The following is a 17303-nucleotide window of genomic DNA, read 5'->3' as shown; positions in this document are numbered from 1 at the left end:
TTATTTTACCAACAGTAAATTTGTGACTTAACTGCTATATTCTGCTTATGCCTAGCCAAACTGCTTGGCCCAAGTATCTGTCATTGACCTTAAATATTCTTCATTACTAATTAACCCACCATCACAACTGAAGAGTAAAAGGACATTCCTTGTAATTGGAAGATGGCAGATTTAAAATAAATTTATATGGATAACAAAAATACCTAGCATTACAGCTGTAAATACTTAAAAAAAACAAACCAGAGCTGTGGAAAGGACATAAATCCTCAAGCTTTGGGACATGCCTGTTTTTAGGAGGCAACTTTCTCTGGGGTCATGTTCTCCTAAGTGCCGGGTTTCTTCTTCTGAAGCATACACTACTTCAGGCGGGATACTAAGCAAGACTGACCATTGATCAGATCTAGTAAGATAGTTCCTGTATTTCCATTATCTTCTTAGCCGATATGACACAACAAGCACTACTTTTTCAAAGAGGGCAATAGGTATCTATGTCCATATAATGTCTTCTCCTTGAACTGGCCCCCACTGCATTTCCTCCATGGTAATTCACCTATGAAGACTTCCATAGCAACACATTTTCTCCTGGATGGGTATACTGAAAACGTCTCAAGATTATATTGTTTACACCACTATAAATATATGTTGCAGAAATTTGTGGTAATAATGGACACATTTCAAAAGGTCTAAAGGCTTGATTAGATATCAAAGCCTTCTTCCCAAACAAAGGATAACGAAAGGTGGAATGTTTTTCTTTCCCCAAGTTTCTTGAGAAACAAGTGGGAGGGAAATATCAGCTTTGTTGTTTCATACACAGTGTCATTTATATAACTTTCCCACACTGCAAGAAGAAGCATGCATTACAATTAGAAGTAGACAGTTCAACATCAGAGCAATTAATCTGTTCTAGTTAGAGTACAATTTCCTTGGTAGAAGAAAAGAGGACTTACACTTGGCATCTGGAATACTATGGTATGGGGACCACACAAGCATCCCTCCATTGTCTTTATCAGTATATTTTGTAGCACCTGTAAGAAAAGTTGTTTTGCAATGTTTCTTAATATGACCTAAAGAACAAGTATATTCTGGAACATCTCCCAACCCACAGGTAGTTCCTGCCTCCAGCAGGCCTGGGTAGGGATGTAATAGTGTAATCAATTAACTAATAAGCAAAAGTTTATAGGTTAATGCTATAGACTACATGTATTTCCTTTCCCCCACCCTTGCCAGTAAATTTTTTGTGGGCTGGCCAGCAGCCCAGCTCAGTTCTAGATCCTGCCAGGTCCAGAACCTACAGGTGCCGCAGCTGATCATTTAAAGTGTATTAGGAGCCAAGTGGGCAGGGCACCTGGCTCATGCTAGATCCAGGAGCTTAAATCCTCCCCCCCCCCCTTTCCTAGACAGGAGCTGCTTTCTCTTTATCAGAGGCAGCAGCACTAGGCAACAGGCAGCTGGTCCAGAAGGGGAGCTGGGTTTTAAACTGGTTCCCCACTTGGACCAGCTCCTGCTTGGCACCCTGCACTGCTGCCTCTGATACAGTGGCTGCTGGCTCCACCCCTGGTGACTATAGAATAGTCGACTAACCGATAACAATTCATGAGGTTACTTGACTATTAAATTAACCCATATTTAACATGGCTAGACCTGAGCACCCCATAGGCAGAGGCTGCTCCAGACCACCAAAGCAACCAGATACTCCAGTGTCCTGGTCAGAGCAGCCCCTGCCTGCAAGACGCCCAGCCTGCAGGGCTGGAGCAGCCCCCTCCCTGCAGCAGGCAGGAGCTGCTCCAGCTCCACCGCTTAACATTAACTGGTAAGCTTCACTCATTAGGGGTGAGGCTTACCTGTTAACCGGTTCAACCTTCACATCCCTACTGACAACATGGCCACAGTCTGAGGGCATACTGGTTCTTTAACAAAGACAAAAATACTTGCTAAATGTAACTGCTAGATCATGTTTCACACAGAGAGCAAGAGAAGAGCTATATTGACTACTATATTCTTATACAGAATAAACAAATGCATATATGATATAAACCTTGATTACTACCTTTCTTGCCAAGTCTCTGTCCAGCAGTGAGAGTAGACTGCTGGACATCCCTATTTCAACAAAGTCTTTCATATAAGGGCCTCAAAGCACCATGCAAAGAGTTAAAAAGATAAACTATTATTAAAACCAAAAGTAAATAAAAAGATGATGGTTTTATAAGTCAGAGACAGTACTGGATTTAAAAAAATATATAAACTGTGATCTCTGTTATTTTGAAATGTGTTCAGCAATGGACTAACTTTTCCGAGGGAGAAGTCAATAGAATCCAAAGCTAAGCACTGATTTTTTTAAACCTCACTCTGAAGAGCAACATAGCTGTAAAGTTTGAGACATACACATTTTCAAAGTATTGTTAGTTTTAAAAGCCAAATTGTTTAAAAAAAAAAAAGGATCAGAAACTTAAGATGCTTCAACATTTTGAACTGAAACCACACTGATATCTTTTTTCCTAAAAATTAGAGTCCTGCCTTACTTATAAAACGCTGCAATTTCTAGCCAAATATTTGTAGTTTGCTGAGCATACATACATGAAAGTTAGCATTTATACAATACAGTCTAAACAAACAAATGGTGCCTTGTTCAAGACCTATTTAAGTACAGTAAAGTCTCAGTTATCCGACTTTCACTATCCGACCTTCCGTTTTATCCGACGGTGCCGCCTGTCACATGACAGCACGGGGCTCCAGGGACACTTCGTACCACAATGGCACGCAGCGCGGGCTCGACAACCCTACCTCCCCACCCTACACCTGGGGCAGCTCATGCCCGCACTGCGGACTCACCCAGTGGTCAGGTATGCTGGGCCTGTGTCCCGCTCAGGGCCGAATCCTGGCCGAGGCAGGAAGGGAAGGGGGGGGGAGTGGCGAGGGGAAGAGGGGCCGCTGCCGGGCTGAGGAGAAGCAGGAGCGCCGGGGCCTTAGGCATGTCCAGGTGGCCCAGGGGAGGAGGGAAGAAGAGGAAGGGGGAGGACGCGGCGTCCAGAATCTGCCAAGGAGGGGGCAGCGTGCGCCAACCACCCCCGAGACAAAAAGCGGAGCCCGCTTGGGAGGCTCCCGCCTCCCTCAGCTGCTGCTGCTGCCGTCCCTATTGTTCAGCATTTCCGGTTATCCGACCATCCTCCAGTCCCGTTTAGATCAGATAAGCAAGACTTTACTGTAATACTGAAAATGGGTTGTTAAATAATAAAATATACGTTTTTATAGGAAGAGTGTCCAGTCAGTTGAAAGAGCCAAGTACAAAGTTTCTAACTGTAAATAACAGATTTTTTTATATTAGACATAGTGTTTCTTTTTAAATTTCAGAGTTGCTTAATTTCTTTGTCCATACAGTTATCAGGGCCAACCAGGCAAAGGAGTATTTTCTGTGGCTGATGGCACTCTCAAGTTGTCGGCTTCCTATATTTCATGCCTGTGAAAGCTAATTGCTATTCCAAAGTAAGAAAGTATTAAGCATCAATGACCATGAATGAATAATAATTCCATCATGCCCCATTCCCCAGAGTCGAGCCCAAATCTAATTAGCTTACTTTAACGTGGCTATTCTCTCTTCATATCTTAACTGGGAATCACACTACCCTACTACAGAAAAACCCACAAATGGGAGGATGAAACAAACAAGAAATCTTTCCTCTAACTTTTCTTACACAGTCTACTGCAGAAGGAGCAACCTATACTCTATGGGCCATTGCAGAGGTATGATTGCAAGTATGCTGGTGGGAATAAACATGGATGGGGAAACATTTTTGGGTCAGGGGCCACTGACCCACAGAAAAAAAAAATCAGTCGGGGGCCACACACGAGTGAGAAGCAAAGCGAGAAGCCCCTGACTAAGGAGAAAGACTCTCCTTACATTCCTCTTGCACAAAAGAGTCTTGGGGAGCCTCCTTACATTCCTCCCCCTCACCTGCAGGGCTGGAGCACCAGCACGGGCTCACCAATGCTGAGCCTCAGTGGCCAGTGCCAAGCAAGCTGGAGGAGCCTAAGATCCCCTCCCCTGGATTAAGACTTTGTGAGGGGAAACTTGAAGGATTAGACAAGTCCATCATACCGCATCCCCCAAGTTTCCACTAAACTATTGTGTCCTGTAAAGGACTTATAGAGGAAGGCTGAACTATTCCATGGGACAAGCCCTCAGATCCTTCAAATCCTGGAGTTGACAACCTTTTAAAAACTGACAATGTTTTTCCATTACAGAATGGATTGCACATGCAAGGTAACTTTTTCCAGGTAGTTTTCACAGGGAGATGTGAATCTCACCTTATCCCCCCAACATAAGATGCCTCACTCCCTGAATTCAATCAAACAGAGCTCTCCGCAGGATCCAAAGAGGGAAAGGATAAGGGCCAAGACCATGCTAAAGAGGCATCTGACCCAACTGCTTTCAACACAAGAAACAGAAATCCATATGTGTGGAGAACACTTTACATGCAATGTAAGGGGCATGACATGTTCCCTGAGAATTGGAACGAAAATAAAAGGGCTGAAGAAAAAAAGATTCCAGCTCAAAAGACAATATGTTCTTTGACCAGGCACTCCATTCTGCTTATTGATAAGATGCATAATGAATATGAAAGGAAGTGAGCTATCAACCAGGGAGGATTAGGCAAAGAGTGATGCAAGTCTGAAAAATACTATAATTCTCAGCGCAAAAGGTCAATCAATAAAACCTTAAAGTAAGCTGGGTGGGGCAGAGGCTGTAGGTTGCACAGTGCATTGTACATCACCTGGTACATCAGTGCTGATCAACAGCTGATACTTCAAAAATGAGATTTCATCCTACTGGAGATGACCTTTAATTTATCAGTTCTATTTGTTGCTGTACTAAAGTTATTCTACTATAGCAGAGAAGGAAACTTGTGGCCCACTGCATAATTTAATCTAGTTTATGGCAAGTTTGGGTATTGTAGGTGGGAAACCCCAAGCCTTGGCACTCCACAGTGGGGATGGAGCTATGAGCACTGGCTCACCAGTGTTTCCCTGTAGTCCCTAGGTGGGGAAGCGATCAGAGAAGCTTCATGTGCTGTCCCTGCCTTCACAGCTCCCACTGAGCGCAGTTCCTGGCCAAGAGCCCACACTCCAACCCATATTTCATCATCCAAGGCCACAGCCCAGACTAGGGATGTTAAGTATCAGTTAATTAACTAATTGAATAGTCAATGGAACATCCATTGAGTACTTCAGTGTTTCCCAATTGGTGCTCAGCGGAACCCTGGGGTTCCGCGGAGCAAAACAAGGGGTTCCGCGAGGAGCCGGCGCTCCCCCACCTCCTTTGAAAACGAGAGAGACGGCTAGCCAGCAGAGGCATGGGCAGCGAGTTGTGTGGGCTTGTGGTGCCCACGCTCCAGCAATATTTGGAGCTGGAACTGGAGCTGGTCCCGACGCCCTCTCCCCGCATGTGTCCTCCCACCCCGGCCCCAGAGCGCCTCTTCCCCGTCCCCAGACCCGTCCCTGCCGTGCGCAACCTTCCCTGAGCTCCCCCTCGCTGGCTGCTGCTACCCTGCATAGCACACTCAAACCAGTGGGTAGAGAGACGCCCAGACATGACGTAACATCACGGCCTGGGATTTTAAACTTGCTGGACACTGTGATGTGCCACATGGCTGAGTTGTGGGTTCGGAGTCCAGGGACAGAACACAGACTCCAGCCCCACAAAGTGGAAGGCAGAAGGTACGGTAGAGGGAAAGGGAAGGGGCTTGTGCAGAGGGAAAGGGGAAGGGGCTGGGAGAGGAAGGTGCTTGTGCGGAGGCGGAGGGGAAGGCACCAAAGGGACAGGGGTGGAGGAGAGACAAATGACAGGGGGCCAAGCGCAGACAATGAGGAAAAGGGCAGGAGGGGAGAGGTGTCAGTGGGAGGGGGACAGGGTGATGCTGGGAGGGGAGAAGGTAAGGGCATTGGGGGCTAGAAGGGTGAGGGGAGGTGCTGGGAGAAGGTTCGAAAGAAGGGGTGGGCATGAGGAAGGCTGGGATGGAGCAAGTCATGTGAGAGGGCACAGGGGCATGAGGGGAATGGGGGCAGAGGGTGGTGAGGGGTGGGCATCAGGGAAAAATGGAGCAAAGGGGGCAGGGGAAGTGAGGGAAGGGGGAGGCACCAGGAGGGTGCAGGGGTAAGGGAAGGTGCAGGTGCCAGGGGATTCTGGGGGTGACGCAGAAGGGCAGACACCTGCAGTGGAGGGACCACCATCAGAGAAGAGACACAGGGCAGGTGTGTAGGTGGTGTTAGAAGAGGGGATGAGGAGGGGAAGCTCACATGATCAGAGTGGGGCTACTGGAGAAGTGGGCACAGGGAGGAGAGAAGGGCTGGTGGAGGGGGGCAGGTTGCAGGAAGACTGAGGACAGTGAGAAGAGCAGGAGTCAAGATAGCAGAGGAGGATGAGGGGGGTAGCAGGCACCAGGGGAGCTGACATGGCAGCAGAGGGAAAAGGCAGAGGTTTAATAATATTTATTAATAAGTTGGGTGGCACATCCAAACAAGCCACATGAACTCAGTACTGGTGCATAACACAAAATTCATTTTGCTCATGTGAGGAAACTCTTAGGCTATGTCTACACTGGTTGCTTCTTGCCCAAGAACATCTTGCGCAAGTGTTCTTGTGCAAGAACACATCCACTCTTCCATGTGCGAGCTGTGCTTTTGCACAAGAGCATCTATGGCAGTGTGGACACTCTCTTGCCCAAGAAAGTGCCGATGGCCATTTTAGCCATAGGGCTTTCTTGCTCAAGAAATTCATGTTGCCTATCTGCTCTGGCCTCTTGCTCAAGAATAGTTGCTCAAAAGGGCTTATTCCTGAGTGGGAGCATCGTAGTTCTTGCGGAAGAAGTCCTGATTTTATACATGAGAACGTTAGTTTTCTTGCGCAAGAACATACGGCCAATGTAGACAGGCAGCAAATTTTTGCGCAAGACCGGCCGCTTTGGCGCAAGATTGTGCCAGTGCAGACACAGCCAAGGGGAGGGAGGAAGGCAGGGGCAGGGGCAGGGAATCAGCACTGGCTCAGCATATCTACATGGTTTGGGGGAAGGTGCAGGGAAATTGAGCTCAGCTGGGTTGCAGAGTGGGGAGGTCTGGGGAGCTGGGCTGGTGTGCGTGTGTGTCTGTCTGAGGAGGGAGGTGCCGGGAACCGGGGCTAGACTCAAGGGAAGGGAAGGGAGGGACAGGGAATCGACTCTTGGCTAAGCAGTTTTGTGGTGCTTGGAGGAGGTGCAGGGAAACTGGGCTCAGCTGTGCTGTGGGGGAAGCATGCAGGGAACCAGTGCAGGGCTCAGGAGCTTTTTTTTGTTTGTTTTTTTGCATCTCACTTGTGTGGCCCCAACTGACTTTTCTGTGGATCAGTGACCTTTGACTCACCCCTCTCATATATAAAGACAATGCTAAAACCTTTTGAGTTTAACATAATATTTTATTTAAAAATTAAGCCAGGCCAACAAGCCCCCAATTGGGACCAAACCCCCATTTCACTGCAGCATCATAACACTCCTGCACCACCTGACCCCAAATCTGAGCCTATCATACACTGGAACCCCCGTCCTGAGCCTCTTACATCCCCAAACTCCTGCATCCCCACATCCTCAGTCTTCTGCCACAACATTCCTCCACCATCCACACATCACAAATCTGTGTCCTGAGCCCATCATTCTCACAACCTTCTTGCCTTGAGTCCCTCACATATCCAGCCCAAACTCCTGCACCCTCACATCCACAAGCCCTGGCTTGCTTAGCACCCCAACCTTCCACCTGAACCCAACACTCTCCAGCCTAGAGCCCCCTCCCTGAGTCAACAGCCCCTTCTCCTGCATCCAAATTCCCTCCCAGAGCTTGTACTTCTCACCCCTTCCCACACCCAAATCGCTCACTCCCACCCCACACCTCACTCTCACTAGGTTGTGACAGGTATAAGGGCTGGGGATAGCAAGTGATGGAGAGGAGGGAAACAGAGCAGATGAGGCCTCACAGAAGGGAGATGGGGGGAAGGTCTTGGGTAAGGTCTTGGTTGGTCCCTCTCTCCTCCCCCCACCTTTTTTTTTTTTTTGCGCTTGACAAGCCTAGGGGTTCCTTGAAATTCTGAAAAGCTGAAAAGGGTTCCTCGGCCAAATAAAATTGGGAAACTCTGGACTACTCAATAGGGAGGGGGCACGCCCGCTGCGGCTCTGACTTTAAATTCAGTAAGAGCCTGCCAGACTCTTACTACATTTAAAATGCAGAACTGCAGAGGGGTTACTCTCAGGCGTGGTGCAAGTCAGGACTGTTGAGTCCTGGCTCACGCTGCTCCAGGGCCACTGTTACTCTGCCTCCCCTGCACCCCCCACACACAACGGAGACGGTGTTGGGGTGTAGAAACCATTTTATATTTAGCTAGAAGCCACTTCATATAACAGAAGCCATTTAAGTTTCTCGCTTCTGCACGTACACTAGAAAGTTAACTGACCTTCACCAATCTGAGAAAGGCCAGGAGGATGGGCTGTTGGAATGTGTTGAACTATTTTGAGCTGAAGCTCAAACTCCCTAAAAAAATCTGTTTCTTTCTGTGCTGATAATTTCTCTTTGAAGTTTGTTTTGATGGAATGCCCTGGCATCAGACTTGTTTGCTTAAGGGTATAAAATACTAGGATTGATTGTATTAGCCAGCCTTACTGGGCCCGACTCTGTTGGGACCACGTTTGGCTCACTTGGCTTTACTGATCAATAAAGCTGTTTGTTTCGCCGCCTAAAACTGAGTGACGCCTTTGCTTCGACAGGGGGAAACCAGCTTTTAAGCTGGTTCCCGGCAGCACCAGCTCCTGCTCCCCCACCTTGCTATCTCTGATACAGAGGCAGTGGGAGATGGGGAGTGACTAGTCGAGTATTCACTCAACTAGTCACATACATCCCTAGCCCAAGTCCACCCTCCTGCACCCCTAGACCCACCCCAGACCCCACACCCCAGCCAGAGTCCTCACCTCCTCCTGCACCTCAACACGATGCCCCAGTCTGGAGTCCTCTCCCATACCCTCAAACCCCTCATTTATGGCTGTACTTCAGAATCTAGGGATAGCCCCCAACGCCCCCATGATGGGGCTGAGTGACTCAGACTGATTTTTTTCTGAGGGTCAAAGGCCTTATAATACTCTTAAAAGGATGTGCCATCTTCAAAAATATACTAGAGAACTGTAAAGAAAGAACAGAGAATTTATTTTTTCAACTTTACTTTGTACAGTAATTCCTCATTTAACACTATAGATATGTTTCAGAAAATGATCGTGTTAAGTGAAAACATGTTATGCAGGGTCAATTTTCCCATTGAAAATAATGGAAAAGTTGGGGGTTGCATTTCAAGTTATGTGTCTGTTGGGACCGGGACATAAGGTTGGGGGAGGAAGGGGACTGGGTTACAGCAGGGAGGGGAGGTGTTTGGCTCTTGGAAAGGGAAGGGGAGGAGAGGGGAGGGGAATGGGTTGGGAGTATGCCCCTGTGACGGGTCTGCCGGGACCCACACTGCGTCTGGTGGGGGTGGGGGGGGGAGACACTGGGGAACGGTGTGGCGAGCAGTGAAGCCTCCGCCGTTTTGCAGGAAGGCGGAGGAAGCCCCGCACAGCCACTGGCAATGGGCCGGCTGGGGAAATCATGTTATTCTGGGGATGGTCGTGTAATTCAAAAAACGTTCCCTTAAAAAAAAAAAAAAAAAAAAAACACCATGCTATCGCGATAATGTGTTAAGCGGGCACGTGTTAAATGAGGAATTACTTTACTTTCTACAGACGAATACCTAGAAACCATCTACTTCAAGACAGACCCAAGAAAACCAACAATACAACACCACTTGTCATCACCTACAACCCCCAACTTAAACCTGTCCAACACATTATCAATAAACTACAGCCTATACTGGAACAGGATACCATTCACCAAGAGGCTCTGGGAGACAGACCCATAGTCTCCTATAGACAACCACCAAACCTCAAGATGATTCTTACCCACAACCACAGGACATACCACACTAATACCAACCCTGGTACCTTCCCTTGCAACAAACCCCGTTGCCAGCTTTGTCCACATATTCATTCTGCTGATACCATTATTGGACCTAACCAAGTGAGTTAAAGATCAAGAACACATATTCCTGCGCATCCAGAAATATAATTTATGCTATCATGTGCCGAAAGTGTCCGTCTGCTTTGTACATTGGACAAACATCTCAGACACTTCGCTAAAGGATTAATGCCCACAAAACAGGTATCAGACAAGATCACAAAGAAAAAACAGTTTCTTGCCATTTTAACCAGAAAGGACACTCTCTCAATGACTTAACCACCTGCATTCTGCTACAAAGACCTTTTACATCTGCACTTGAAAGGGAATCCTCTGAACTGTCATTCATGTTAAAATTCGACACTCTCCGGGAAGGAATGAACAAACACTCAAACTATCTTACCCATTACCAAGATAGCTTCCCCAATTATCACCTCTAATGCCATTAGCTCACAGACATCCCACTCTCCCCACCTCTAATATCATCAATTCACAGACACTTACCTTCCTTCGTCCGTCCCCCCCCCTGCATCCGCCTCCCGTTCTGAAATGTGATTTGTCCTTTTCATATGTGTTCATTTTTTTTAATTGTATCCTTTGGTATATATGGTTGTGACTATTTTCTTCCACTATTTGATCTGAGGAAGTGGGTCTGGCCCACGAAAGCTCATCATCTAATAAACCATCTTGTTAGTCTTTAAAGTGCTACATTGTCCTGCATTTTGCTTGTACTTTCTACAGCACTTTGTATGTAGTCAATTTCACAATAGTCAGTTTATTTGGCTTGGATGGGTCTTTCATACAGAGACAGGGAGAATGAACATTCTAAAATTAAATAAGCATCTCTGGAAAAATTAGCAGAACTTGGAGAGAAGATATAATATGTAAGGCTATACACATTTTTAAAAAGCTGAGTACAACCTGTTCTGCAGAGCTCGTACTAAATATGATTGATAACATAAGAAGAACAGTTCTGATACAAGAGAATCTCTGAAACAAGGGTGCCTGGGACTACAAGTACTCGGATAAAGCCCTTTTATGGGTCCTAAAAGATAAACAATACTTTCAAGTCCACATGGGACTCTTCTGGACACACCTGTGAAAGCTCCAAAAATAAATGGACTTACTTCAGGTTGTAAGCCTAGATGAACTCCAAATACATCAAAGTCTATCAGATAAGACAGACAGAATTAGGACCTCCTTTTCCCTCTTTCTTCTAAATACAACCAAAACATTCCTATGCTACCTATCTCCTTTCTTTTCTTCACAAGTACATTCAATTATCTTAAGCACCAGACAATGACCCATTTCTCATCACAGTGATTTCTTTATCCTCTCTTTGGGTATATCTACATTGCATTCCTCCTTCGAAAGAGGAATGCAAATGCAGACAAGCAAAACTGCAAATGAAGCGTGGATTTGAATTTCCCACGCTTCATTTGCATAATCACAGATGGCTGCTTTTCCGAAATAGCTTATTTCAAGAAAACAAACGCGGACCACATAGGGTTATTTCAAGAAAAAACCCTTCCTTCGAAATAACCCTTACTCCTTAAAAATGACGTTTAAGGGTTATTTTGAAGAAGTTTTTTCTCGAAATAATGCCGCTATTTCGGAAAAGCGGCCGTCTGCAATTATGCAAATGAAGCACAGGAAATTCAAATGCATGCTTCATTTGCAATTTTGCTCGTTTGCATTTGCATTCCTCTCACGAAGGAGGAATGCAATGTAGACATACCCTTTCTGAATGAAACCAAGGGCCCATGAGATTTAGAACGGCAACTAGCTTCATATTGCTAAGATGTCAGTACGGTTATGTCTACACTACGCATTTTTCCGGACAAGGCAATGCAAATGAAGCGTTGATTAGCATTTTCTCACGATTCATTTACATAATCTTTTCTGGTCTGTTTTCGCTCAAGGGATTTTTGCCCCGGGGGCATAAGGATCCTGCGCCAAAAGGGGGATTTGTGCAAAAAGGAAATGTCCACACTGCTTGTTTTTGCGCAAAAACCCCTTAAAAAAAAAAAAAAAAAAAAGACCAGAAGAGATTATGCAAACAAAGCGCGAGAAAATGCTAATCAGTGCTTCGTTTGCATTGCCTCTTCCAGCAAAACATGTAGTGTAGACATAGACAAGACATCAGTAAAAACAGGGCATTGTTTGATATGGGATCGAGGGCATTGAAGATAAGAACAAAGACTTCACTGTCAGCAGATACATGAAACAGAATTAGTAACAAGCCGGCAGTAGATGACAAAAATCTGGTCGGTGGGAAGAAAAAAAATTAAAGATGTTTATTTTGGTAATTAGCTAATTTCAGAATTTATGTCAGTTATTGTATCAGAACTATTTCTTCCATACAATGCATCTCTCTTATTCCCATTAGAAATATTCTTGTGTAACTGTAGTTGTTAAAGTGAAAACATTATGTTTCTTCCCCGGTTCTATTTAATGATAATATACATGTAGTTTCTTTCAATCATACAGCGGGTTATTTATTTCAACATTAAGGATGTGAACATTTAAAAGTAAAAGTTGTCTAACAGATTGACCTCCTCTCACAAGGCTCTACGCAACCAGAATCTCCTTTTCATGTTCTACAATGGTATGACAGAATCAGTACTAACTCTGAGTTTTATGACAACTACTTAAGATTTATGGAGTTCACTCGACTAGAATACTCAACATTTAGTTTACCATTATTTGTCGCAACTTTAACAATTAGCTATATTAAATGACAAAATATGTTATCTGCTCAACAGATATATTCTGCAATGATGGAATATTTTAAAAATTTTGATCAAATGAAACAGATTTCACTGCTCATACATGCTTTCAAAAACCATTTGTTTTGTAGCACTGAGTATAACTATCAGAGGGCAAACTCAGGCCTTAGACTTTATATTCAGTTTTAATCAGCCACTGATTTCTCTCACTGTTCTAATAGAATTACATTTTAAATATCAAATAGATTTGTAAGTAGGTAACCATCAAATGGAGAGCGCTCAATGAGAACATTTAATCCACCAGTATACTCTTCATAAGAGATACCTTAATGCCAAAACTAAAGACATTAGGAGGGACGTTGAGTTTAAAGTTTACCTATTTTTAAATATAATAAACATACAAAATATAAGTAATCTCATTTACTAACAAAAATGTCACTTTTTTCTTCTTTTTAAAAACAGGGATCTCTTTACATCATGCACAGATTTGTTCCAGAATTGTCAAACTAATGATGCTTTGTAACCCGATCAGAAAGGGAAACAATTGATCAGGTAAATTTACAAGGCAACACTCTTTCATAAATACACAGCCTAATATAGGTTACACTTATTCTTACAATTCATGGGAAGGCAAGAGATATTTATAAAGATTTCTATTACAGGTTGAATCTCCCTGGTCTGGCACCCTTTGGATCGGAGTGGTCCCAAACAAGGGAATTTGCCAGACAAGGGGAAATCATGCATCCGGGCTCTCTGGTGGCTCCCTTCTTAGCTACTTCCCCAGGAGAACTCAGAGGCCTGACCTCCTGTGGCTCACCTGCCTAGGTCTGCTGCCCCCAGCCTGCTCCCAGGGCTTTGCTCCTTGCCCCCAGTCTCACACCGCAGCAGCTGCTCCCAGGTTTCCCTGACCTCACACAGGAGGGCCAGGGAGCCTTGAGAGCAGCTTCCGTCACACAGGGCCAGGGTTGGGGAACACCAGAAGAGGCTGGCAGCTGCTCCCAGGGCTCGCTACCCCCAGGTCACTGCTCCAGCAGACTGTACAGACTACACTGGATCCATACCCAGCCGTTCTCAAACTCTGTGACCAGAGCTCTCTGGTCTAGCAACATCAGTGGTCCTACTGGACCACCAATGTTGCCCGACCAGGGAGTCCTGGATGAGAGAAGTTCAACCTGTACTAGCTTAGAAAAAACAGAATTACAGTTCTTCTGGTGACATTTTCTGTAAGTGGATATAAATTAAGTCACTTTGTCTATAACTTCTACATAAGAGGCAGGAATATGCATGCACAATCCTACAGTATGTTTGGATTATAAAAACAAGTCAAAATATGTAGCACTTAACTTGCTCCCTATTTCAACAGCAATTGTTTTCAGAGATTACTTCTAAAATGACTCCCATCCACTTAAGCTCCTAAATGCATACAAATCAATTTTATGCTATTAATTTTAATTCTACTGCATGTATACATAATATATATATAGTGTTTAAGAGAAAAAAATAATTGCAGAGTTGAATGATTTTGTTCTATGAAAACTGGAAAATGCTGTCTTTTCACTATTCTGTTCTGTTACTTAAAGCATTAAAAAACGGCTAAACATTGTTACTCTAGGTCAGGGCTAGAGAACCTTTTTTGGGTCAAGGGCCGCCAACCCACAGAAAAAAAATTACTCGGGGGCCGCAAACAAGTGAAAAGAAAAAAACCCAGAACAATCCCTCACTAATGTGGCCCCCAAGGAAAAAGACACTTTCCACATTTCACTATCATACCAGAGCCTAGGTGAGCCAAGACTAGTAGATATTGTGTGCTCTAACCCCATGGGGGCTGGAGCACCATCAAAGGCTCCCCAATACTGGGGGGAAGTAGGGAGCCTTGAGGACTGGATCCAGTCTCCAGGCTTGAGATTCCCCACCCTTCCTCGAGGTGGTCTGTATCCTGAACAGAGCTAGTCTACATTTCAGGGTGATCATTTTTGTCTATTAAAACAAACATGTTTAGACTTACTCATTTAAAAATAATAACCTCTAACCATAATACTATTTATTAACACTTGAGGTACAAAATAGAATAGAATAGAAACCTGAGGTACAAAACAAGATACTAGTTTCCAGAGGAAAGCTCTTTATATCCCCAAAATTCCTAAGGAATGTACCAACCCCTAAGACAAAATAATTTAAGGGCAACTAGTTCCCATCGACAGAAGCTCCAACTTGGGAGGCACCATGGGAGGAGCTCTGGCCCAATCCTCTTCCCGGCAGGAATCATCTGACACCAATGGAGCCTGTTTGGAGAACAGGAAAGTAGACAGGCTTCACTGTGACCACCCACAGCAGGACTGACAGATGCGCTTAACATATTATTACTATAAATGTACATGAAATAAGTGAGTGATGTTTAGCTTATTAAGACCAAATATCAAAAATGCATGTGTTTAGCCAATAACCCTTTCTTCTCCCCCCCCCCCCCATCCACTGTTTGGGTAAGAGAAGCTAGTCTGCAATAGCAGAGCTATTGACACTACTCCTCCACCTTACACAACAAGGTGCTTGAAAACCCAGACATAGGAGTCTACATTTTTAAAAGGTACTAGAACTAGGTATCCACTGTTACTGCAAAGATGGAACCCCTCCCAAACCACCTCAATAGATACTGTATTAAGAGAATCATAAAGCAAAAATGTTTTTTATTCCTCTTTACAACCTGTACCTCCTATCTAGAATAGGCAGAGACACTAAGGGCTTTGTCTGTAGCCCTGACAGTCTTGGTAAATTAAACATAGCTTTCCCCTCAGCTCACACAGACCAGATGCTGCCCCTGCAATGCTCCTGTGACTGACATATAACAACAAACACAAAGCCTAAATAAAAAAAGCCACTTTAACCTTTGCAAATGCAATACACTCACATAGTATCCAAGTGAAACACACGGGCAGACCTCGCTATTCTAAATCATAATATTAACTCCTATTTTCAAAACAGCAGCAAGATGTCAGGTTATAGTACAAAAGCTATTTACCAGGATCAAAGTCAGGGATGCGAGCTTGATATTCTGTTCCGACCCGCATTCCTACATCTGCAATGCAAGAGAAAACAAATGCATTACTGGGATTTATCTTTAAAAAGCGGGAGGGTGGGGGATAACATTTAAATGAAAACAACTGGGAAATTAAAGGATCTAGGCGGACTGGACTCAATCCGAATCTACCAACAGTCTTGCAAATAAAAAGGCTGCCTGCGACACTTGCGCTTCAAAAAGGAGACAACCCCACCTCCTCCAACAGCAATCCAAGAGACCCCTCCCCCACGGATTAAGGTCTATAGTTAGTGAAAGTGGGAGTTATTTACGGGGCTCCAGGCGGTCCGCCGCAGACGCTCCCCGCTACCGCGCAGCTACCCCAGCCCCACATGTGCAGTTGCAATTGCGGCGTGGCGCCCGCACGCACACGTTAGTGCGATGCGCACACGCTAGCCGTGCCAAGGCACCGCACGCCCGCCTAGCACGCGCGCAAAAGGCCGGGATGCGCGGTCTCCCGCGTTAGCCGGCGCAGACAGCGGCGCTGGTGCCCAGCACAGCGCCCCGCCCCCTCCCCCTGGATGAGCCTCGCCGCGGCGCTGCACGCGGGCTGCGGTAGCCCCGCTAGGCCCGGCGGGCGCCCGTTGCTCGCACCATGCTCGTCGCCGCTGTCGCCGCCGCCGCTCTCCGGCTCGGAGTAGTGCCCGTTGGAGGGGCTGCTGCTCTTGGTGCCGTTGGGGGCCGCCCGGCTCTTGCTCCCCAAGAACTCAGCTCCCTTCTCCATCATGCCCGGCATGGTGGGGCGGGGAGCGGCGGCGGCGCTGCCTAACGAGGGGGAAAGTTAAGACAGAGCCGCCATGTTGCCCCCTCCCCGCCCCCCCCTCGCTACTGCAGCCGGCGCCTCCGCCCCCTCACACACTCCCCCCGCCTCGCTGAGCCCGTTGCCTGCGTAGTCTGGACAGGATCCCTCCGCGCCGACCCGGCCGGATCTATTCTGAAGATGGCCGGGAAACGGCGGAAGGATTATGGTAGGTGGGGAAGTCTCATCGTGGTCATCAGCTGCTTCCGCCAGAGCTCCCGTTGGCTAGGATGCGGGAACTGCTTAGGCTGCAGCCGCACCCGAATCGGGGGGGGGGGGGGGAGGGTTGGGAGTGAGACGCCAGAGCAGCCTCTGCAGCAACTGGGACGCGTCGTGACTAGTCCCCGCCACGCTCCGCGGGGCTGGAGAGCCGCGGGCTGTGCGGTGTGTGTATTTGCCTGAGAGAGCCTGTGCTCTGTGTGTGTATGTGTATGTGTGTGTGTGTGTGTATATATGTATGTATATATATATCTCGGGGAGAGAGCGGGCGCTGTGCGAGTCGTGCCGGGGTGGGCTGTCCTGTGCCAGGGTACTGCTACAAGTGCTGACTCTCATTTCCCCTGGACTGTTCGGCTCCCCACGATGCCCAACCGCCGCATTCCTCCACTGAGTGTGCTCCTTCCTTCCCTCTTGGGCTTCCTGCCTGCCACTGGAC

General features: G+C 46.3%; 1 protein-coding gene across 5 annotated transcripts in view; it reads right to left on the bottom strand.

Annotated features, from left to right (window-relative positions):
- Positions 1-16732, bottom strand: part of RCOR3 (REST corepressor 3) — a 62599-nt gene extending 45867 nt beyond the window's left edge. The window contains exons 1-4 of one of the 5 annotated variants that reach the window (XM_075925122.1): positions 16444-16526; positions 15793-15849; positions 14934-15058; positions 948-1025 (exon numbers count right to left, since the gene is read on the bottom strand). In XM_075925122.1, the coding sequence (XP_075781237.1) occupies positions 948-1025; positions 14934-15042 (187 nt within the window). In that variant the 5' untranslated portion in view covers positions 15043-15058; positions 15793-15849; positions 16444-16526. Of the gene's footprint in view, positions 1-947; positions 1026-14933; positions 15059-15792; positions 15850-16121; positions 16262-16443 lie in introns of those variants that run through there. The other 4 variants (XM_075925119.1, XM_006131097.4, XM_075925121.1 and 1 more) reach the window with 4 other exon arrangements.
- Positions 16733-17303: the final 571 nt, after the last annotated feature.

Source organism: Pelodiscus sinensis, chromosome 3, assembly GCF_049634645.1.
Source record: "Pelodiscus sinensis isolate JC-2024 chromosome 3, ASM4963464v1, whole genome shotgun sequence".
Lineage (NCBI taxonomy): Eukaryota > Metazoa > Chordata > Testudines > Trionychidae > Pelodiscus > Pelodiscus sinensis.
This window is presented reverse-complemented; position numbering and strand designations above follow the sequence as displayed.